General features: G+C 64.7%; 9 protein-coding genes and 1 non-coding gene across 10 annotated transcripts; 5 read left to right on the top strand and 5 right to left on the bottom strand.

Annotated features, from left to right (window-relative positions):
• Nucleotides 1-50: 50 nt before the first annotated feature.
• Nucleotides 51-1,700, top strand: NAG2 (N-acetyl-glucosamine-6-phosphate deacetylase; the record flags this gene model as incomplete). Its single annotated transcript, XM_069356085.1, has 4 exons — nucleotides 51-413; nucleotides 586-938; nucleotides 976-1,142; nucleotides 1,291-1,700. The coding sequence occupies 4 exons, from the start codon at nucleotides 51-53 to the stop codon at nucleotides 1,698-1,700; spliced, it is 1,293 nt and encodes a 430-aa protein (XP_069205926.1).
• Nucleotides 1,701-2,622: 922 nt separating this feature from the next.
• On the top strand, nucleotides 2,623-4,275 carry Q8F55_007664 (uncharacterized protein; the record flags this gene model as incomplete). The annotated part of the gene is made up of 1 exon (XM_069356084.1): nucleotides 2,623-4,275. One exon carries the CDS (start codon nucleotides 2,623-2,625, stop codon nucleotides 4,273-4,275), a length of 1,653 nt encoding a protein of 550 aa, XP_069205925.1.
• Nucleotides 4,276-4,587: 312 nt separating this feature from the next.
• On the top strand, nucleotides 4,588-5,585 carry Q8F55_007663 (uncharacterized protein; the record flags this gene model as incomplete). Its single annotated transcript, XM_069356083.1, has 3 exons — nucleotides 4,588-5,010; nucleotides 5,058-5,170; nucleotides 5,240-5,585. 3 exons carry the CDS (start codon nucleotides 4,588-4,590, stop codon nucleotides 5,583-5,585), a joined length of 882 nt encoding a protein of 293 aa, XP_069205924.1.
• A 174-nt stretch (nucleotides 5,586-5,759) lies between these two features.
• Nucleotides 5,760-7,151, bottom strand: Q8F55_007662 (uncharacterized protein; the record flags this gene model as incomplete). The annotated part of the gene is made up of 4 exons (XM_069356082.1): nucleotides 5,760-6,204; nucleotides 6,254-6,630; nucleotides 6,680-6,819; nucleotides 6,881-7,151. The coding sequence occupies 4 exons, from the start codon at nucleotides 7,149-7,151 to the stop codon at nucleotides 5,760-5,762; spliced, it is 1,233 nt and encodes a 410-aa protein (XP_069205923.1).
• Nucleotides 7,152-7,431: 280 nt separating this feature from the next.
• Q8F55_007661 (uncharacterized protein) lies at nucleotides 7,432-11,440 on the bottom strand (the record flags this gene model as incomplete). Its single annotated transcript, XM_069356081.1, has 4 exons — nucleotides 7,432-8,175; nucleotides 8,225-10,963; nucleotides 11,000-11,120; nucleotides 11,157-11,440. The coding sequence occupies 4 exons, from the start codon at nucleotides 11,438-11,440 to the stop codon at nucleotides 7,432-7,434; spliced, it is 3,888 nt and encodes a 1,295-aa protein (XP_069205922.1).
• Nucleotides 11,441-12,362: 922 nt separating this feature from the next.
• Q8F55_007660 lies at nucleotides 12,363-12,458 on the bottom strand. Its single transcript has one exon. It is a non-coding gene; the product is annotated as a tRNA-Lys (tRNA).
• A 423-nt stretch (nucleotides 12,459-12,881) lies between these two features.
• On the bottom strand, nucleotides 12,882-13,277 carry Q8F55_007659 (uncharacterized protein; the record flags this gene model as incomplete). Its single annotated transcript, XM_069356080.1, has 1 exon — nucleotides 12,882-13,277. One exon carries the CDS (start codon nucleotides 13,275-13,277, stop codon nucleotides 12,882-12,884), a length of 396 nt encoding a protein of 131 aa, XP_069205921.1.
• Nucleotides 13,278-17,073: 3,796 nt separating this feature from the next.
• Nucleotides 17,074-19,850, top strand: Q8F55_007658 (uncharacterized protein; the record flags this gene model as incomplete). The annotated part of the gene is made up of 3 exons (XM_069356079.1): nucleotides 17,074-17,225; nucleotides 17,275-17,353; nucleotides 17,442-19,850. 3 exons carry the CDS (start codon nucleotides 17,074-17,076, stop codon nucleotides 19,848-19,850), a joined length of 2,640 nt encoding a protein of 879 aa, XP_069205920.1.
• A 722-nt stretch (nucleotides 19,851-20,572) lies between these two features.
• On the top strand, nucleotides 20,573-21,419 carry Q8F55_007657 (uncharacterized protein; the record flags this gene model as incomplete). Its single annotated transcript, XM_069356078.1, has 2 exons — nucleotides 20,573-20,879; nucleotides 21,343-21,419. 2 exons carry the CDS (start codon nucleotides 20,573-20,575, stop codon nucleotides 21,417-21,419), a joined length of 384 nt encoding a protein of 127 aa, XP_069205919.1.
• Nucleotides 21,420-21,607: 188 nt separating this feature from the next.
• On the bottom strand, nucleotides 21,608-22,187 carry Q8F55_007656 (uncharacterized protein; the record flags this gene model as incomplete). The annotated part of the gene is made up of 2 exons (XM_069356077.1): nucleotides 21,608-21,952; nucleotides 21,999-22,187. The coding sequence occupies 2 exons, from the start codon at nucleotides 22,185-22,187 to the stop codon at nucleotides 21,608-21,610; spliced, it is 534 nt and encodes a 177-aa protein (XP_069205918.1).
• Between the last annotated feature and the right edge of the window lie 5 nt (nucleotides 22,188-22,192).

The raw sequence follows: 22,192 nt of genomic DNA, 5'->3' as shown, positions 1-22,192 counted from the left end.
ACAACTGGGCCGTGTCCGTGTCCTCCTCATCGCTGTCCACCCCAAACAACATGAGCGACATTATCCGCTTCACAAACGGCTACCTCGCCCAGGCGGACGGCAGCGCGCTCAAGGCCGACCTGTACATCTCGCGCCGGACAGGCAAGATCATCTCCGGCCAGCAGTCGTACTACTCTACCTCGCTGGCGCCGGCGCGCACCATCGACCTGCAGGGCGGGCTGCTGTCCCCGGGCCTCATCGACGTGCAGATCAACGGCGCGTACGGGGTCGACTTTTCCGAGCTCGAGGACGGCGCAGAGGGAGAGGACAAGTACCTCGCTGGCCTGGACAAGGTCGCCAAGCGCGTCGTCGAGACGGGCACGACGAGCTTTGTGCCCACTATCATTACGCAGAAGGAGGAGCTGTATGCCAAGGTGAGTGGCGCGAGTTGCGAGCCCGACTCGTGCGGCGAGTGGGCGGGGTGAGACACCGCCGAGGGCATGTCGCGCTGTGTTGGTAGCGGCGACGAGTGTGTGGAGACTGGCCCCGAGACAGAGCGGCGTACACCCCAAGCGCACCCCACCCCCGACCCAGCTCACCCCCCAGCTCCTCCGCCTCCTCCGGCCCCGCTCGACGCCCGCCTCGGCCCACTCGCTAGGCTACCACGCCGAAGGCCCGTTCCTGCACCCCGAGCGCCGCGGCGCGCACAACAACGCGCTGCTGCTCACCGCGTCGGCGCGGCCCCCGATCGAGAGCTTCAACAAGGTGTACGGGCCCGGCCTGGACCAGCCCGGCGTCAAGATGATCACGGCGGCGCCCGACGTCGAGGGCGTGATGGAGTGCGTCGAGAACCTCGTCGAGCGCGGCGTCACCTTCAGCATTGGTCACTCGGACGCCGACCTCGAGGTCGCGCAGGCCGCTGTCGACCGCGGCGCCAACATGATCACGCACTTGTTCAAGTGAGTAGCGAGGGCTGGGGTTCCCGCTGACGCCCAGCGCCATGCCGCCCATCCACCACCGCGACCCCGGCGTCATTGGCCTGCTGGGCGACCCCGTACGCAAGGCCTACTACGGCATCATTGTCGACGGCCTGCACTCGCATCCTAACACGGTGCGCATTGCTTACGGCGCGGCCCCGGAGCGGTGTATCCTGGTTACTGATGGTGAGTGGGGCGGGCGGGGTTGTCGGTGTCGGCAGACTCGAGCCAGGCTCTGAGCACACTGTGGCTTGTGGCTTCGCCAGCGGCATCCCATGGCACCCAACCCCTCGCAGCTCGCTGCGCTCGCTGCTCGCTCCCGCTGACACCCCAGCCCAATGGATCATGGACCCCAACCTCCCCGACGGCGTGCACCACTGGCGCGAGGGCTTCTCGTTCCGGAAAGAGGGCCTGCGCGTCGTCATCGACGGCACAAACACGCTCGCCGGCTCGGCCATCCCGTTCGACCAGTGTGTGGCCAACCTGTCGCACTGGGCAGCCATCACCCTCCCCCAGGCGCTCGTGTGCGCCACGCACCACCCGGCGCAGATGCTCGGCGGCGAGATCGGGCGCACAAAGGGCCGCCTCGACGAGGGCATGGACGCCGACCTCGTCGTGTTTGGCTGGGACGGCAAGGTGCGGAGTACCTGGGTCATGGGCGAGGAGGTGTTCCGCGCGCCAGAGGTGACGCAGGGCGATGTCATCAAGCCGCTCAAGGAGCTCAACGGCAAGGCCGAGCACTAGCGGCAGCAAGAGGGTGCCGTGCAAGGGCTATGCTGGCGTGCCAGCGGCCCGAGACGAGGTTATGGTTATCAGCTTTGGGTTCTATGCATCGTTGTGAGATAGCGACTGGCGGCGGCGGCGGCGGAGGGGGGAGCAAGTACGCACGCTCGGCGCTTGCTCCACTCCACTCGGCTGGCCTAGCCGGGGCAGGAACGTTCGCCATTGCGGCCACTGGCCCGCTCCACACGCATCGGCATGCACAACCTTGCTGCATCGGTGACGAGCCGCCGTGCATGCTTTAGTTTATTGGGTCCGATGATGTATGCTGGGTAGGTGGGTGGGGGTCACGCGACGGGGCAGGCGTGCAGGCGCAAACCTGAACAATGGGAACGAGGATGAATGCGAAATGCTGCAGGTTTTTGTGCCGCTGGCTGCCTTCCCTCTGCCCCGCCAGGCCGCGTCCCGACAAAGTCACACTGGCACACCCACGCTCTGCTGCTTGCAAGTCGTCCGTCACACGTCGGCCCCATTGTACTCCTGCACTCTCCCTCTTGCTCTTCAGCTCTTATCGGCGTCGGCGTCGCCCTCGCCTCCCCCTCCCCCCGACTGCATCGTCTTGCGTACACGGCTCGACTGGCAACCCCGAAAGACAGGACCCTCTACCCCTCCCCCTCCTTCCCCTCCCCCTGCCTCCCTGGCCAATACAATTTACGCACGACAACAGTAACGAGCCGGCCAGCGCAGCACACACCATCGCAGTGTGCATACGACCTCTAGCACACGGCACGCACGCAGCGCACCACACACACACGCACGCGTCCACCCCGCCCGCCCGCGCCCAACGACACCGACGACACCTGAGACGCGAGGGGGCGGACAGGGCTGCCGAGCCCGACATTGCCATCACATCCACCCATCCACGACGACGACGGTTCCCACACGCATGGCGCCGGCGCCAGCAGCGCCGCGCGCAACGCGCTCGCGCTCCCGCCTCGCGCAGGCCTCGGTCCGCGCCATCTACACGGGCGCAGATGAGGACGACAACCACGGCGAGGGGAGCAGCACGGGCGTCACGCGCCGCCGCAGCGTGAGCGCCGGCGAGGTCGCCAGCCCGCCCAGGAAGCGGCGCGCGCGTCTCGCCGTCGACGGCATCGCGCTCTCCGACTCGTCGGCCCCGCCCTCGTCACCAGCGCTCGCCCCGGCCCCCGCCCCATCACCCGCCCTGGGGTTACCCGCGCCCGACACGCCACCGCACCCCCCGACAATCCCCATCACGCCCATCTCACCCCTCACGCCCCTGCCGTTGCACGCGCTGTCGCCCCGCCGGCTCCTTCTCGGCGGGGGCAAGCGGGGCCGGCCGCGCGGCGCGCGTGCAGCAACGGCCACGCGCCAGCCCAGGTCGCCGCGCGCGACACGCTCCCGCCGCACGTCGGCGACGCCGACGACGCTCGAGTCGATCGCCGCGGAATCCGTCGCCATAAAGGACGAGGTCACGCGCCTGGGCCTTGCGCTGCGCGATGTGACGGCCGACGGCAACTGCCTCTTCCGCGCGATCGGCGACCAGCTGTGGGGTGACCAGACCCGGCACGCCGAGGTGCGCCGCCTCGTGTGCGACCACCTCGAGCGCGAACGCGACCTGCTCGCGGATTTTGTCGCCGGTTTTCTCAACTCGGGCGAAGACTACGACCACTATGTCGCGAGGATGCGCGGGCTCGGCGTGTACGGCAGTCACATTGAGCTGCAGGCCGCGACGGTCGTGTTCCGCCGCAGCATTCGCATCGTGCTGGCGCAGACGAGCTACACGGTGGAGTATGGAGCGGGCAAGGAGGAGGCGGAGGAGGAAGGCAAGCGGAGGACGAGATCGTCACTGCGCGAGGAGCCTGAAGAGGTCGAGGCGACTACGGCGACTGCGTCCACCCCGGCATTCCCGCCCCCGACACCGGGCCACTCTATGCTCTGGCTCGCGCTGTTCGCCGAGGCCGAGCACTACGAATCGGTGCGGCCAAAGGGCAGCAAGATCGGCCCGGCGAACGTGCCCGACTCGCTGTGCGTCCCGCACGCGCGGGATGTGAGCGAGGCTGCGCGCCGCGAGCGTGGTGAGCGCGTCGACGAGGCCGCGCCAGACAGCAAGGACTCGCGCCTGGCGGCCGTCACGGCGTCGTTACCCGCCGGCCACGGGCTGTCGCCGGCGCACATTGCCGGCGTGTTAGCGCGTACAAAGGGCGACGTGGCAGCGGCGGTCGAGATCCTGCTCGAGGACGCCGAGCACGGCGTCGACGACAGCTCTAGCGAGGGCTCGGGCGGCTCGGCGGCCGTCGAGGCCATGTTGCCGGAGGACCTGCAGTACCGCGAGCGGCCGGGCAGCCCGAGCTCGTCGGAGGCGAGCCCGGGGTCGACATCTACGGCGCCGACGAGCCCGCTGCACGACGACGACTCGGGCTCGGATGGCAGCTACAAGGAGGATGCGGAGGAGGCGGAGCGCGAGCGTGTGCGCGATGCCAAGGACGCGCGGGGTGGAGGGCGGGGGAGGGGCCGGGGGAGGGGCAGAGGGCGTGGGCGTGGGCGCGGTGCCGCGAGGCGGGGCGGCAAGATGTAGTTTGTAGGATGTAGTTGCTTGTATGCGGCGGAGCCGCGAGGCGCGAGGCGTGAGCAAGCGGCGCCGTCGCGGGGTCTCGGGTGTCGCGGGTGTAGCGGGCTGCGCGTGCTGGCGCCGGCGTCGTTGTGGCCGCGGCGGTGACGGCGACCTGCCTAGCCTGCCTCCACCGAGCACGCCGAGGTCAGTCAGCAGCCTCCACCGGCGTGCGACCTCCACTCCCTCCACTTTTGCCAAGCCCCAAATCGCCCACCTCGCTCCTCACCTCTCTCCACCTCCCACCCACCGACCCACCGACACCCCGACACGACCACAATGCCCGCCCTCACCGCCACCTCGAGCAACCGCGTCGCGGGGGGCACGCTGACCAAGTACACCTTCCCCTCCGCCTCGCTCGGCGGGCTCACGACCGCCGTGAACGTCTACGTCCCCGACGGCGCCGCCGCCGCCCCCGCGCCGGTGCTCTTCTACCTCGCCGGCCTAACCTGCACCGAGGATACCGGCGCGCAAAAGGCCGGCCTGTTCAACTCGGCCGCGCAGCACGGGGTGGCCCTAGTGTTCCCCGATACGAGCCCGCGCGGCGCCGGCGTCGACGGCGAGGAGGCGGACTGGCAGCTTGGCACGGGCGCGGGGTTCTACATCGACGCGACGGAGGAGAAGTGGAGCAAGAGCTATAACATGTACTCGCTTATCACGGACGAGCTGCCTGCCGTCCTGGGCGCGGCTGGCCTCGGCCTGGTGCGTAACAAAACAGAGAGACGAGGCCCCGCTCACGCCCGCGCCAGGACTTCTCCCGCTGGAGCATCACGGGCCACTCGATGGGCGGGCACGGCGCGCTGAGTATCTACCTCAAGAACCCCAGCCGCTTCCGCAGCGCGAGCGCGTTTGCGCCGATTGCGTAAGTCGCTGTGGCGCGCCGCCGTGGTGGCGCGCACAGCTCGCTGGCGCTCGCTCACGCCCGCCACAGCAACCCCGCCGCGGTCCCCTGGGGCATCGGCGCGTTCGGCGCCTACCTCGGCGGCGAGTCGGTCTCGGCCAACCCCACCTGGCTCGAGCACGACTCGTCTGCCCTCCTCGCCGGCTCCAAGGCGGCCCCCGGCAGCCTGCACATCCTCGTCGACGTCGGCACCGCCGACCAGTTCCTCGCCGCCGGCCAGCTCACCCCCGAGGCGCTGGAGCAGGCGGCCGAGAAGCGTGGCGCGGCGGGCGAGCTTACCCTCCGCCGCCAGGAGGGCTACGACCACTCGTACTACTTCATCTCGACGTTCTCGCCCGAGCACGTCGCGTTCCACGCAAAGTACCTCAAGGCGTAGGGCCTGGTGGTTGAATGAATATCTTGGACTGGTGGGGAAGGTGGCAGCGGCGGCGCGGCGACGAGGCGACTGACGGCGAGGACGCCACCCCCACTGACATGATATGTACATTGATTGCTACGCGTGTCTATGTGGCGCTTGCCTCGTGTCTATGTCGTGTCTGCCTCGACACACCTACGCTCCCTTGCCCGCCGACTTGGAGTCGGGCCGCGGAGGCAGCTGCGGCGGCAGCCTGCGCCGGGGCATGCCCTCGCCTGCAGTGGCCGAGTACGGTGGCGGCGCGGGCTCGCCGTGCACAGCGGCCTGCGGTGGCGGGGGGAAGCCGCTGTACGCAGCCTGCGGCGGCGGCGGGTACGCCTGCTGTGGGAAGCCGCCCGGCGCCGACCCCGGCGCGACCTCCGCCCCCTCGCCCGGCGTCGACACGTCGCCGTCCTCGCCCGCGGTCGGCGCGAACACGGGCTTGGCCGACCAGCGCTTCTCAATCTCAGCACCCGCGCGGCGCACCTCGGGCGTCATGTCGAGCGGGGTGCCGGTGCCGAAGATGCCCACGCGCGCCGGCGGCAGGGGGCGGAGCACACCGTGGGCGAACAGGTGCTGGCGCTTCTCGAGGTCGTGAGCCCTGCGTCGGCGTCAGCTGGCTCATGGCTCCCACCCCCGCCGCTACCCACCACATGGCCGCGCCGATGCGGTTGGAAATATTAAACACCAGCCCGAGAATCGGCAGGCTCTCGAGCAGCGCGGCGAGGAAGCCAAACGCCCGGTACGCCCACTTGCGCTCCTCGACCCAGCGCCACACCTCGTCGGGCGCCATGCGCTTCTGCGCAAAGTACGGCCTGTGGAGGTGCTCTGCCGTGCCGAGAGCCTTCAGGCCCGACGTAAACAGCGGGACGAGGAGCGGCAGGCCGGGCGAGAGCGGGAGGAGGATGTAGTGCCGGATCACGCTCTGGCTCGGCCACCACAGCAGCCAGCGCACCCACTTGTCGGTGCGGTGTGTGCGCGCGCCTGGCGGGAGCTGGGGCGGCTCGGCCCACTCCTCGACGTATCCCTGCGCGTGGGTTAGCTGCGAGCTTGTCCACCGCGACAGCGGCACTCACCAGGCCCCAGAATTCGGCCGGCTTGCCGCGCGACGCGACCGTCAGGTTGAAGGCGCGCGCGCGTGCGATGCGCAGGTTCTTGAGCACGAAGAAGCGCAGGATCGCGCCGAGCTGCGGGAGGAGGAGGAGGATGTGCGTGTCTGCGGCGAGGCAAGCGTCGGCGTCAGCACTGCCCCCCTCGCCCCCACCCCCCCGACTCACAAAACACCAGGTCGACGCTAATCGCCAGCGTCCCGCTCCCCAGCGTCACCCGCCCGTCTGCCGCCGCCTTCTTGCCCACGATGAACCGCCGCACGACCCAGTCCATCGTGCCCCACCCGAGCACGGCGTACGCCGCGCCCACGACCGCGCCGCGCACGGCCGCGTGCCGCACCTTGTCCCACACCGGCTGCCTTACCGACTCGTCGGTGCATAGCCGGTAGAAGCCTATTAGCGTGTAGGCTGGTGGGATGGCGAGGAGCTCTGCTGGCATGGCGTGGGGTGGGGGTTTGGTGTGGGTGAATGGGTGAGTGAGTGGAAAGAATACACAAAGTCGAGATGGACGATCGCAATGACGCTGTGGCCGCTATCGTCTCGCCCCGTTTTAACCGGAGGCCGGGTACCACGTCGTATGGCGGCTCGCTGCGCTCGCCGCCGCCCGCCGTACACAAAGTGGTGTGCATCTATCCACAAAAGACCAAATCTATGCAAATGTCGTCTCGCGGGCCCTCACCAGCCCGGCCAAGCTACTGCCTCCACTCTGCCTCTCCCCTCTACCACCGACCCGGCGCCCGTCCCCGCGGCGGCCGGTACACGTTCGACGGCGTCGCAGGCCTGCTGTTGTACTGGCTCGTGCCCTCGCGCTCGTGGGCATACTCGTCCAGGATTCGCACCACATCCGTCGTGAGCATCTCCAGCTCCTTGATCTCGTCCCGGCTCAGCGGCTCGACCTTGCGCGTCTGCTTCTGCTGCAGCTGGTACTGGAACTTGGCAGCCCCAGACACGCCAGTCATGTCGACATCGTCGTCGTCGTCGTCCGACTCGTTCTCGCGCTCCTCGTCCAGCTGGCCGTCTTCGTTGATCCTGCTCGAGCCGTGGTGAACCTCGACAGCCTTGGACCTCGCGGCGAATCGCTGGTCCCGGTCGCGGACGAGGCTCTTGCCAACGCCTTCGAACACGCGCAGCATACACGCTTCGAGGAGCGTCTTCAGACGCTGGACGTCGTCCAGGGCGTTCAGGTTGCCAGTGACCGGCAGCCAGTTGTCGCACTCGAGTCCTCTCTGCGTCACATACAGCTTGTACGCGCCGAACAGCATGTACGTCATGGGGTCGAGGCGAGTGACAACGCGGAGCTGGGTCATGGCGTTGTTCGGGTTGCCGCCAGGAGGAACGTTGCGCGTCTTCTCGCCGAAAGCGTACAGACGCTTCTCGGCAGGGTTGAACGACGCTGAAGGCTCCTCTGGGCCACCGATTTCTCGTCGACGCGCGTTGACACTCGACGAGTGGATGAACACGGTCTGGACGCATGTCAGCAGTATTCTCACTCCCCTTCCATACCCCACTCACCTTGTCCTGCGATGTACGGCACGTCTTCTCCGACGTCCGAATGGCAAAGTTTGGCGCCGTGGCCATAGCAATAAGCGCCGCCAGCAGTGGCAGACTGTTGTCGTTTTCACGAAGCGCAGGGGGCACCTCGAAGCCGCGGCCAATACGCCCGACGTTGCCGCCTGCAGACACGGCAATGACTCCAGCCTGGTCGAGAGACTGGAGCAAGCTGCCCTTGACCTGCTTGATCTGCTGCAGCGTCGGCTTGCTCAAAAAGTTGTCCGAGCAGAACCGGTTGGCGTGGTGGAAGTCCCTCCTGTCGTCAATGGCCGACCAAGTGTTGAACGCGGCGACAATGGCCAGAGGATCAGAGCGGAAAGCAATCGGCGACCACGAGTCCTTGACGGCCGAAGCCTCTTGCTTCTTCTCCAGTGGAGCGAGGAATGGGTCGCGGTTCGTGAGCACAGCGGCAAGAGTGAGAGCCGAGTCGAGGCATCGGAAGAACGAGCCGTAGAGACACAGTTTGCCAATTGCTGCGTCCACAGGAAGCTGGAGAAGCACTCGTCCGAGCGAAGTAAGGTTCTTGCTTTGGTCAAGCGCGCCGAGCATGTGAAGCATCTCCATGGCGGAGACAATACGCGAAGGCTCGGGCGGCTCGATGGTTGCCGCAAGGACGTCCTCCACTTCGCCGAGGTTGAGTGCCTTGACGTGCATGACGACGTTGCTCAGGTCGGAGCGCTTCATTTCGACGAGCTGGTGCGGGTCGAGCGAGGCCAGGCGGCGCTTCGAGAGGATGCCATAGTACTCGCCCTCGCGATGACGACCGGCACGGCCAGCACGCTGGCCAAGGTTGGACGAGCCGACCCACGCCGACACCAGCGAGGACATGTGGCGGTCGGGGTCGTACCGCTTCTCCTTGACACGGCCACTGTCAACGACGTAGACGACGTCGGGGATGGTGACACTGGTCTCGGCAATGTTGGTCGCCAGAATAATACGACGCACACCCGGCGGTGGTGGCCTGAACACCTCTCGCTGCTCGGCGGCGGGGATGGTCGAGTGGAGGTAGTGGACGCTGTACTTGGACTCGTCGGTGAACTGGACCCCCAGGAGGGAGCCAAACTTGCCGGACAGAAGAATCTCCGAAACCTTCTTGATCTCATCCCAACCTGGCAAGAAGACCAGGACGTGGCCGTCCTCCGACTGGCGCATAACATACGCGATGGTGAGAGCGACCAGGGGGTAGGGGATCTCCAACTCTCCACCAGTGATGCCAGTGGTCTTGATAAAGTTTGATGGGTCGTTGCTTAACTCGCGGTTCAGGTACTCTGCGACCTTCTTGTCCTGGAACACCCAGCCGCCCATTGCTACAGGCAAGTTGCTGCTGAGGTCGTCGATGAAGTCATCGAGGTAGTGCTTGGCCACGGGGAAGGTGCGGCCTGGAACCTCTGCGACGGGAGCGGGCACACCACGGTCGTCGGCAAAGTAGCGCTGGAAGAGGTGGGGGTCGATCGTGGCCGACATGAGGATGATCTTGATGGGCTTGCCGCGGGCCTTGCGGTCGGCGAGGAGGCGCTTGAGTACAACCAGCAGCAAGTCTGTGTCGATGTCTCGTTCGTGGACCTCGTCGACAACGATGTGGGTGACAGTGTCCATGCTGGCGACGGAATCGGCGTTGGCCTGAGCGCCGAGTGACGACTGCATGCGCTTGAGGAAGATACCCGTTGTGCAGAACGTGATGCTGCCGTTGGGGCGAGGGAGCTTGTTGTCGAATCGCACCTGGTATCCCACCTCGTTACCGAGACTGTCGCCTCGCTCGTCCGCAACTCGCTCTGCCACCGACATGGCAGCAAGACGACGCGGCTGAGTACACACAATGTTGCAACGCGCGCCCTCGCCACGCAGGATGTAGTCGTCGAACAGGAGCTGCGGGACCTGGGTCGTCTTGCCCGATCCGGTGGCAGCCATGACGATCGTTACGTCGTTGACCTCGATCTTGGCCAAAATATCTGTCGCCTTGGTGTGAACAGGCAAGGACGCGCGCGTCGCCCTCATCTTTTCCAATGAGGGGTCTGATTCGTACGACGCAAGCTTGTCTTGCAGCTGCAGTGACTTGGCGCGCAGCTCAGACTCTGACGCCTGGAATCGTCTTCCTCCACTCCATGCGGGCAGCTGCTGTGCGGCAGCGGCCTGGACGTTTGCTGGAGGCGCATTGTAGTACAGTAACGAGTGTCGAATGTCACCGCACAGAGACTGCACTTCGTCGTTAAGCTGCTCGGACATGGAGAATGCGAGATGGGGGGCCAGGCCGACGTTGGCGCTACCGTCCTTCTTTGAGTGCTCGATAAAGTCGGTCCAGAGCTGCGGGTCGCAACCTTCGAGATACTGGGTGACGTCGAGGTACGCCTGCGCCTGCGCACCCTTCTTGGTGTTTGACTTGCCCTCTCCGATACGACGGCCGCTCACGCTCATGACTGCTTCCCAGTACTGGATCGCAGGGCCACCACCGCGTCTGCCCTTTTGCGGCTTGACGACAGAGGAAGAAAACTCGAGGTCGGGCTTGCCGAACTTGTATCGGTGGCAGTAGTATTCCATGAACGTTCGGGCACGGTCGTAGGTGACTTCAGTGCCGTCACTGAGGCGCGTTGTCTCGCCCGCCGGCAGCACCGGAGCGGAGCCGACTACGGATGGCCCCGAGCTTGGTCCGGCGGCGGCGTTGGCACGAGCCGCTGCTGCAGTTTTTCCTCTGCTCTTATCGAGCTTTCATCAGCCACATGCTCACACGACGCAACTCACGAGACCACGGCTAGTCAGTTGTAAAACTGCGCTGAGGGCGGCAAGCTTCTCTGCCTCCTTCTTGCTCGCATGGTCTCCGATACCGATGATGTTCTCGATGGGGTCTCCGACGACCGACACACTGTTATCAGCGACTGCAACATTGTCCCATGCTCACCGAAACACCTTGACGCCATCGACAACCCCCTCCTCGGTCTGGAATCCCGACCCTCCTCCACCAAGGTTCTGGGCACCTCCTGTGCCGCCACCGAGATAGTTGGCCAAAGGGGCTTTGGGGTTCTCCTCCCACTGCTGCTTGAGCTGAACATTCTGGCCAAATTCCTGCAGGATCTGGTCACGGTTCCTCAATGGTCCAGAAAGCACGTTGGCGGGAGGAGGAGGGGCCTTGCGCGAGCCACCGTGTCCGTTGGACCTGCCGCGATGGCGGGGTGGGGGCGGCATGTCTGTGCGAGCGGATTTGGCTGTACGTCCAGTAGACTCGGTAGTCGCTTCGCGTTCGCGTTTTCTGTGCGTGTTGGCTTCAAGGCCTAGCTCACACGAACTTACTTGGCTTCAAGTGGCAGGATGCGAGAGATCAGAGGGGGCGCGGATCCGTCTGCGTTGCCGTGGTGTTCAGCCGTCGCAGTTGCACTGTTTCGCAGCGATGAGCTTGAGAAGGGCGCACGACCAGGCGAGCCGTTCCGACTGTTGCTGTTCGAGTACGACGCGTTGAGAGCGTTCGAGTTGTCTGGGGCAGCGTGATAAGCTCGCCAGTTGTCGTTGCGAGATGAGGAAGGCGCGTTGGGCTCGGTGCGAGATGGAAAGGAGGTGGTGGTGAAGTCACGGGCTCCTGGCATGAGTGCTCTCGCAAGGGCGGTTCGCGGGGTATAGGTGTGACGCTCGTGGAGAGTAGTGAATGTCCTTTTGAAGGCGAGACGATGCAGCGTCGAGGTGCGTTGCAACAGCGTCGCCGACGAGCGAGTGCCGAGGAAGGTCACCGTTACGCCGAGTTGCGCCCGGCAAGCGCTGTGTGCCAGCCGAGCGACCAGAGTGAAAGGAATAGAAGAGTGAACCGAGTGCAGGCGACACCTTCACTGCGTTCGACTCTGCTAGGCGATGGAGGGAACGAATGAGATGAAAAGGGTGTGATGTTGACAAGGGGAGAGAGAACGGGGCTGCACGTCGTCGATTGCTGCTGCTGCTGACGACTGAAGCGCCGTTTTAGAGACTTTTGAGGACTGGTCGGGTTGGGCTCATTTCCAGGCCACGTGGATTTGATCCCGTCGCCCAGTCCCAAAACGAGCGGGGGCAAAATGTGATTCTCTTCTCGGCTCGATCGAATCAAATCTCGACGTCGCACCCCTTTGCGCCCGCCGATCCTGAAAGCCCCCGGCGGGGCTCGAACCCGCAACCGTCTGATGATGACTTCTAACGAAACTTGGTTAAAAGTCAGATGCGCTACCGATTGCGCCACGGGGGCAGTGTTTCTCGCTTTCCCGCCTTGTCTAAGAGCGGTGCGCATCGATAGACGACGGTGCGGGGATGGCAATGGAGGTGGAAACGAGCGTCAAGTCATTGAGTGAAATGGCGTTGGAGTGGGAGGAGGTGTGAAGGAGGGCGAGGGGCGTGCGAGGGGCGTGCGAGGGCGGTGTCTGTGAGGGTGGGTTGATGGCCGTTACTTCGTGGATCGTCGGCGTCGAGGAATGGGCAAGGAAGCCAAAGCCTGCACGACAGACACGCCTTGTGGGCGTCGAAGCGACGCCAGCCCCAACGAAACGACGACCTCGAGTGTGACATGGTCAGAGCGCGGTCAGTCAGGCCATTGTCAGAGACCTCTCGCCCTTGGGATCAACGCTGGCGCATCCCGCCCCTCCATTGTGCCCATCTATCCATCAACTCGGGTTCAGAGCGACCACTCGGCGCGCTGAATGACAACGCGGTACCCATCCTTATCCTCGACCGTCACCCCATTAACGTCCCAGTAGGGGTTGAAGCTCTTGACCTTGTTGAACCCGGCAGCCTCGGCCTTGGCGACCACCTCGCTCCACTCCTTCTCGTCGGGGTAGTAGAACACGACGAGGTCCTCGACCGTCGGGGTCGGCGCAATGGCGTGCGTGTGCGAGTGCGTGAACTCGAAGTGCCAGTCGTGGTCCTTGTGCCCGAGCATGACGCCGTCGAACCCGTCGTGGTCTTTGAAGGTGAAGATGACGGACAGGCCGAACGCGGCCGTGTACTGGGCCGACGTGGCGTTGATGTCGGTCACGGGGCGGGCGATGCGGAGCTTGGTCTTGCCTGGCATGGTGTTTGGGCGTTGAGAGAGCGCGATGAAGCCGAACGAGTGAGGAAGTTGTCTTGCTCGTCACCACCGGCCCCGCCGCCGACACCACTGCGACTTTTACGACCTGACGTCACGACGTTGCACCCGACGTCGGGCCCGACAAACACACCGGCCCGCGCCTCCGTCCTCAAGTCCTGACGTCTTGCTCACCGTCGCCTGCATGTGCTGCACAGCAGGGGGAGGCAACAGTGTATTCCAGCGGGGGGCAAGTCGTGAGTCCATGCCATGGGTAGAGTAACTCAACGACAAGTAGCCACGCTAACTATCAGCGGGTCAAACCGCCGTTGCACAGTGCAAAGCCCAAAAGTCGAGAATACATCTCGGCCCAGAGTCTCGGGACAGCTGCTCGCTACGTCTCTACCGAGCCCTCCACCGGCCTCCGAGTCGCAATCACGCAAGATAGCGATTTAAAGGGCCGGCCCTGTGCATCACGCGGTCGCAACAAACCCCTCAGGGCGACGGCTTCGGCGCGGTGGTCGGCGTACACCGAATCCTACTGGCCCGGCGACTGGACTATCGACTCGTCTGACCTCGCACACGACCAGTGGACCCAAGACAGCGGGCTACTGTAGCCCGCGACGACGTGTCCAATGCAGCTGCGCGCACGCCGCAGCCTGGTGCCATGTGGGCCGTGGCGTGCTATCGCGCGATTAGGCCTCCGCTCTTGTCGGGCCGACGGGGCGGTGTCGTGGCAAGTGAGCGGACATGCGGCGGCGATCCGAGTGCTGGCGGGCTGGCACCGCAGAAGACGGCGTGGAGCAGGGGTGGGGGAGCCCATGTGGCCATTGCCTCCGAGCCATCGCGGCGCCGCTTTTCGAACATGCGAACCCACGGGCACGCGCCGTCGTGCTCGGTGCTCGGGATGTCGACACGATGGCGTCGAGGCCGGCGGCGCCGCGGCTATTCTCGGCGTGGCGCCGTACGCGTGCCCATGTGCTCTCGCGGCGCTGCTTCCATCCCCTCGGCGTGGCGGACCGGGCTGCGATCTGCAAGGTACGGCGGGCGCTGACGTGCTGAACCGTGTCACCGACACGGTGTGGTACTCGAGAGGAGAAACTCGGCTGGCGCTGAGTCGCGCCCGAGGTCGCGCCGTCGCGTCGCGCTGGCGCAGCCGCATGCGGTATAGTCCAGCGCCGACGCCCGCTCCCTGGCGATGGGCATTGCGGCGCCACCCAGCGTGACGGCCTCGACGCCTCGTCGGTAGCACGTCGCTACCGCCCGGAGCGCGCGGCCAGTCGTGCTATCGCACACTACTGACGCTCGTGTGGCCAGTCCTATTCCCGCTCACGTTGCCGGCAGTGCGAGCCAGCCAGCACCGACGAAACACTGCTGCGCGATTTCCAGCGTGTGCCGCCTGCCGGTGTGAGCGGAGCTGATGCGCGGCGAAACGCACACGCAGCGACTATCTCAGCGACAGTCACGGGCGTCACCTGGTCACGGGCTGCACGGTGCGCTCGGAAGAGCTGGACAGTCAGCGTGGACAGGCTGGTGCACTCACCTCGTGGCATCACCGCCACATGCAGTCGCGCTCCACCGCTTCAGCCCTCTGTGTTCGCGGAGCGCGAATGGTTCGCTATGCCGTTGGTGCTGGGGTCAATCGTCATCAGTGCGTCGCGCTGCATGCTCAGTGCCAACCAGCGACGTGAGTGCGCCTCCTCGCCCCGCGCACCAGCAAAAGCGCTACGAAGGATGAGGCCGCCTCCACGCCGATTCTCCAGGTGCCGCGTTTTGCACCTGACAGAGCATTCGAAGGACTTATGACGCGCCGAGCTCGAGCGTCCGACTACACGGACGACTGCACCACACGCTCGGCAACCCCGCGCGTCCTCGAGACGAGCCAGTTGCTGACGATGCCGCGCGCCGGCAAGCCGACCCGCTCGTCTCTGCGGAAATTGACCGCGGGGCTGGCCGGTCGCCGATCCGCGAGGAGCATGCGGGTCCCTGCGCAGTTCGGGGGATCCACGGGCAAGCCCCACCCGCCCACCCGCACACGTCGCCCGCTCGCTGGATGTACGGCCAGCTACGAGGCGGTGGAAGTAGCCGCCGCGCACCTCTCCGCACACCTCCACCTTCACTGGCATGGATTGACGAGAGGCGTCGGCTCGTTCCCGTGCATTGGAGAGGTCGGCCCGGCTGGTTGCTATGCGCAGTCGGCCAAGAGAACCAGGAGAGTATCCAGGAGATGGATGCCGATGGGGTGCCGGCGGCCGGCGTCCACCCGAGCGTTGCGGGGGCACAGTCAGCACTGCGCCGTGTCACTGTGCTGGTCGAAAAGCTGCAGGATCCGGCCTCCTCCCTGGTACGCGTGTGCCCGGTGAAGCCCCATGGGGCTCGGAACATGGAGAAGAGTGGGTAGGTGGGGGAGCCACTGGCGAGCGACCATGATCCGGGATAAATACACGCCCCTGCTGCGGCCCCGCGGGCAGCCTGCGCATGCCGACATCGGTGGACCACGCTGTGCAGGCCTGCACGCGCCGCTGTTGTGTGTATTCTGGGAGTAGACGAGCAAGCCGACGAATGGTGGGACGCTGGATTGTGGTTCCTCGTGGTGCCACCAGTGTCCGCCGGCTTACCGAGCCCCAAGCTCAGGCAGATGCCGGTGTTCAACGCCGCAGGGGCCTGGCGGCTCGGTCAATGTTGATCAGGAGCCAGGGCACACGGTCCTGATGGGTCCCCAGGGGGTTGGTCTGCCTGCGGCTGTAGGCCTCGGCCGTGCACTACGACCGAGGACCGACGGGTGGACTACACGCTGGTGGAGCACGCGCTATGCGATAATATTGACAGATCTCTGGGCCCGCAGCAGAAATAGCTTCAGATCACTTGGCTACTGGCATCAGGTGACCCACGTACTCCTGTCTGTGACTATTTGTCGCGTCACGCACCTCGGCGCCTGCTGCGGCGGCGGCAACCAGCTCGAGGGCATGCATGTCATGGGGCAGGCAGCACGCTCACCACTGCCCGCGCGGCAGCATGTGCTCCGCTGCCGCACGACTGGCCAGCGCGGTCGCCGCTGTAATGCCATCGCCAGTGGATGATTGCGTGCCGACTCGAGACGGCCTGTATGTACAGCCAATGACGGGCAACGCCCGCAGCAAAGAGGGTCCTCGGACTCGGCTGATCACGACTACTGACGACTCGACTCGGTGTGTGCAGCGGTGCGTAGCGCAGGGTGGTGGCGATGTGCTTTGGATGCATGCGGCAAACGGGCCGCGAGTCATTTGCGGGTTTGTTTTGCTTTTTTTTTTTTGGCATCATGCTGCAATCAACCGAGTTCCTGCGTGCCTTGCTCTCCAGTCGGCAGTCGCTGTTGGCTCTGGCAGCCGAGCGTCCCTTGAACTACCAGGTGCATGCCTCCTAATCAAACGCAAGAGGCGCTCGAGATAGAAGGTTGAGGCCGAGGAGCAGAGGAATACTCAGGGTCGGCGACCCGTTGCACCATGCGGTCCACTAGTTGCGACCTCGTGATACCACCCGACTGCAGCATGCGGTACCATGTGGAGCCCTATCGCTTGCCGGCCCGAAACCGTCACACCGAGAGTTGGTGCTGCCCAATCCACACACGCTGCTGGACATGCTGGTTAGCGCGTTGCCGAGTCGCGCGGCGCGCTGGGAATAGACACGAGTATGCAGCCCCCAAGCCCGGCTGCGGCCACCCAACTGGTGTTGCTTTAAGAACCCGTGGCTAGCGCGGTTGGGGAGACCTTATCCACCTGGCCCCCCCTCGACTCATCGCATCACCTCGACACGCATAGCAGGGATGGCGACACACTACAACGAGAAGGGCGTCGAGCCCGTGTCCGACTATGGACACCAGGAGATTTACGACGGCAAGGAGAAGCGCGACATCTACGACGTCGATGTCGGCGTGCCCAACGACCACCACATTGTCGACGAGGTGATCCAGTCCAAGTGAGTGGAGGCTTCTCGCCTACTATGGGCCCGACTGACGCTTGCCCAGCGAGATTGAGGCTACTGGCCATGAGCTCGAGGACCTTGAGGGCAAGATGGCCCTGCTCACGCCCGAGCGCACTCGCAAGGTGAGTTTGCCACACTCGTCGGAGCCGAGGCCGAGGCCGCCACCGACCTCCGACCACAATCCATCACCAACCGCTAACCCACCTTCAGATCATCGCCGAGCTCTACAAGACCCACGAGCATGACCAGAACTTCCCCCGCCCCATCCTCGACCGCATGAAGGAGTACCTCGCCGACCCCGCGGCCGACCACGTCGACAACGAGAAGGAGCCCAACAAGCTCCTCGCCGAGATGAAGCTCGAGGCCATTCTTGCCACCGAGAACTCGCCCTACCTCGAGGTCCGCGCCAACGTCGACCCCACCGACGACGTCAACATGCCCTCGCTCACTTTCCGTGTGCTCATCATCGGCACCATCTTCTCGGGTATCGGCTCGTTCATCGACGGTCTCTTCCTCAACCGTCAGCCCTCGGTCTCCATCTCGGCCAACGTTGCCCAGCTCGTCGCCTACCCCATCGGCAAGTTCATGCACAGGGTGCTCCCCGCGCGCAAGTTCAACACCTTTGGACACGAGTGGTCGCTCAACCCTGGACGCTTCTCGAAGAAGGAGCACATGCTCATCACCATCATGTGCAACGTGTCTTTCGTCGCCTCGTACACCGGTTACATTATTCCTACCCAGGCCCTCCCATTCTTCTTCGACATGTCGTTCGCCCGTGACTTTGGCTACCAGATCCTCGCCGCTCTCGGTACCAACTTTGTCGGTTACGGTCTCGCCGGTCTCTGCCGTCGTTTCCTCGTCTACCCCGCCGTCGCCATCTGGCCTTCCTCGTTCGCCCAGATTGCGCTTAACAGGGCTTTCCACGCCGAGACCAACGAGCCGGTCCCTGCTTTCGGCCGCATCTGGCGCGCGTCGCAGCAGAAGACTTTCCTCATCATCTTTGTCTGCTCGTTCCTCTACTTCTTCTTCCCCTCCTTCATCTTCCAGGCTCTCTCCTACTTCTCGTGGATGACCTGGATCGCCCCCAACAACGCTCCTCTCACCTACGTTACCGGCACCGTCAAGGGTCTCGGTGTTAACCCTTGGCCGACGTTTGACTGGAACATGCTCAACCCCAACGGCAACATGACCCTCACCGTCCCCACCTTCTCCTTCGTCAACCAGTTCATCGGCATGATCTTCTACACGGTCATGACTCTGATCATCTACTACAAGAATGCCTGGTTCACTGCCTACCTCCCTATCAACACTAACCACACGTACGACAACCGCGGCAAGCCGTACAACGTCACCCGCATCCTCAACGACGAGGGCAACTTCGACAACGAGAAGTACCAGCAGTACTCGGAGCCTTACATGGGCGCCGCCTACATTGTCGCCTTCATCTTCTACTTCGTCATGTACGGCGCCACCGTTGCTTACGTCGCCATCTACCACCGTCACGACCTCAAGGTCGGATGGAAGAGCGCGGTCAAGAGCTTCAAGAAGACGTTCAACAAGTCGACCGATGAGGAGGACGAGGACGACCTTTCCGAGGATGTCCACTACCGCCTCATGAAGCAGTACCCCGAGGTTCCCGAGTGGCAGTACCTCATCATCATGCTCGTCGCCATGGCCCTCGGCATGGTCGGTCTCGGTGTTTACCCCACCCACGTCAGCCCCGCGGTCGTCCTCTTCGGTGTCATCATGCCCATCATCGTCATGATCCCCTGCGGTCTTATCCAGGCTATCACTGGTATCCCCATCCCTCTCAACGTTATCGCCGAGTTCATTGGTGGTGCCATTGTCCCCGGAAACGCCAACTCGCTCATCTACTTCAAGACGTACGGTTACATTGCGGCTTACCAGGCTCTCCTCTTCTGCAATGACCTCAAGCTTGCCCACTACCTCCACCTTCCTCCCCGCCACACCTTCTACATGCAGATCTGGGCCACCCTCGTCTTCTGCTTTGTCCAGTCGGCTATCCAGAACTTCATCATGGGCTTCCGTGACGTGTGTACCGAGGACGCCGTCTTCGGCATGTCGTGCCCCGGTTCCAACACCTTCTTCACCTCGGCCGTCTTCTGGGGTACCCTCGGCCCTACCAAGCTCTTCGGCCCCGGCAAGCGCTACAACATGATGCTCCTCGGTTTCCCTGCCGGCTTCCTCCTCGTCGGCTTCTTCTGGGGTCTCCGCAAGCTCTTCCCCAAGAACGAGATGCTCCGCCAGGCCCACCCCGTCATGATTGCTGCCGGCCCCGCCTACTGGGGTGCGCCATACAACATGTCGTACCTTATCCCCAACCTGTACATCACCGTGTTCTCGTTCGGCTACATCCGCAAGCACTACACGGCGTTCTGGGCCAAGTACAACTACATTGTGGCCGCCGCCATGCCCGCCGGCATTGCCGTGTCCGCCCTCGTCATCTTCTTCGCCCTCGCCATCCCCAAGAACGGCACCATCGCCATTGACTGGTGGGGCAACAACGTCATTAGCCAGGGCTGCGAGGCCACTGGCTGTGTTCGCCTCAAGGTGGCTCCCGGCGAGTTCTTCGGCAACCCCAAGGGCTCCTTTACTTAAAATTATATAAACAATGGTTAATATCTTAGTCGTAGTGTCTCTCGGGTCGGTGATTGAGAGGTAGTACTTGTATGGATCGAGTGCTTCGTGGCAGAGTGGCAGAGCGGTGCGGGGGAACTGGTGAAAGGCAACTGGGCAGTAAGCGGCTGAAGGGTGTGGCGCCTGGAGGGCCGATATCGGCCAGGATGGTGACAAGGATTTGGCAACCGCCGAGGATGGCATTCTCGTCAGCCGAAGATGGGGACGCTATCATGGCCATGGGTAGAGTGCATCACTATTACGTGTGCTGTTGACCGGACTGAACATGTTTAGGGTGGTCAGAGGCTTGAGTTTGTCCATGCCAACGCCGCGAGAAAAGCGATTCAACCCAGCACGGCGCCACACGTAAAGCCACTGAAGGATTGTCTATCACCTCCCACTGTCGTGGCATACAACTGTCCGATCCACCGACCCCGCCCATACAATCATGTATTATCCCTCACCTCCACGCCCCGCTCATGCATGCGGCCCAGCCCACTGCTGCACCGCGGAAACCCCGCCGAAACCCTCTACTTCGTGGTTGCCTCCAACCCGCTGAAATTGCCACACACGCCAATACGCCGCAAACGCCATCCACGTGGCGTCTAGACCCAGTCCGCGCCGAAGTCGTCCGCCTGCACCAACCAGCAACGGCGCATCTCACCGAGTCAGTCGCTCGAGCTCGTAACAACAAGCACACAGCCATGTCCCTCCTCGCCCGCCGCGCATGGCGCCTGCCCGCCCTCGCTCGCCAGGTGCGCCTCGCCTCGACCTCGGCGCCGACACCATTCTCGCCCTCGGACAAGTCGCCGCGCGAGGCCGCGCCCGGGCAGTCGCCCAACGTCGCCGGCACGTGGAGCCGCGACCAGCAGCCCAAGGCGGCCGCGTTCGACACTGCGCGCTTTGAGCAGGTCGACATTCCGACGCAGCCCGACTCGCTGAGCGCTATGGGCTTGGTCAACGAGCAGCCGATTACGTTTGTCGACAAGCGCGTGGTTTCGTGCGATGGTGGTGAGTGCCGCGCCGCGCGGCGCTGAGCGGAGCGAGGCGAGGCGGGGAGGGGGGAGGAGGGCGGGGCTGTGGGCGGGGAAGGGAATGGGCAGAGAGGCGGAAGGAAGGGCGGAGTGACGACGGGGAGAGCCTGGGAGAAGGAGACGGCGGCGGTGGGGCCAGGCGCGGAGGCAGGCGCCGACAGGAGATGTCCGGAGAAGTGCTGGGAGCCGATGGCCACGGCGAGCGCGAGTACGGCGGGCAGACAGCCGCTGCGTGTGGACGTGACATCGAAGGTCGTCGGCGTCGTCGCGGAGGCGTGAGCGGCGGAGGCATGAACGGGCGACCGCCGGCCTCCACCCGCACCTCCGACTGCTCGCTCTCCAACTCTCTCCAACCTCTCCACCCTCTCCAACCGACGCTACCCCCTCCCCACCTTGCCCCCCTGCAACTCGGTGTCGATCCAGCCCAACTAACCCCCCAGGCGGCGGACCCCTCGGCCACCCCAAGATCTTCATCAACCTCGACAAGGAGGGACCCCGCGCGTGCGGCTACTGGTGAGTGTGTGGGGGTGGGCAGCGCTGACGGCCAGCGGCGCGCGGTATGAGCAGGAGCACCACCACTAAATAGGGCTAGAGAATGCAGCATGTCGGATTAGCGGGGGCGGGGGCGGGGGCGTGAGCGGCTGGCGGACAGGCGGCAACTTTGCATCTCACGCTTCCTTCATAATGGCCACTAGCCCCCTCGCCCTAGATCACGACCACCTCGTTCACCTCCAACACCAGCGCGCCGAGCACCAGCGCGGCGAGGCTGAGGCCCCAGCCGCCGAGGTACGCGACGTAGCGGACGAGGTGGCGGCGCTCCCACTCGTGTACGAGCTCGTCGGCGTTCGCGGGCGGCTTGAGCGTGTCGTCGGCCTCGATGGCGAGCAGCTGCTTGTTAATCGGGAGGATGTAGCCGAACGTGATCGGGAAGATGGTGAGCCCGACGGCCGCGGCGCCCGTGGCCAGCTGGCGCACCGCCTGGACGGGGTGGTTGCGCGCGATGTAGATGTCGGCGATGGCCGCGAGCGCGGTGGGGACGACGGCCCAGAGCTGGCGGGGTGAGCGACTCCAGCACACGCACGACGGCAGCGCTCACCTTGGCAGAGTGGTAGTAGCTCGCCCAGGCCTTGACCTTGTCCCGCGGGCTGATGGTGACGTCGGCCAGCCGGCCGCGCAGGAGCGGGAGCACGCCGAACGCGGTGGCCCCGACGTTGGTGTACAGCACGAGCGAGTGGAGCTGGGACGCGCCGACGAGGGCGAACGTGGTGGCGCGGAGGTCGGGCATGGCGT

This window comes from Vanrija albida, assembly GCF_041260175.1.
Source record: "Vanrija albida strain AlHP1 chromosome Unknown contig_6, whole genome shotgun sequence".
In the NCBI taxonomy this organism is placed as follows: Eukaryota; Fungi; Basidiomycota; class Tremellomycetes; order Trichosporonales; family Trichosporonaceae; genus Vanrija; species Vanrija albida.
The sequence above is the reverse complement of the archived record's forward strand: the minus strand, read 5'-3'. Positions and strand labels throughout refer to the sequence as shown.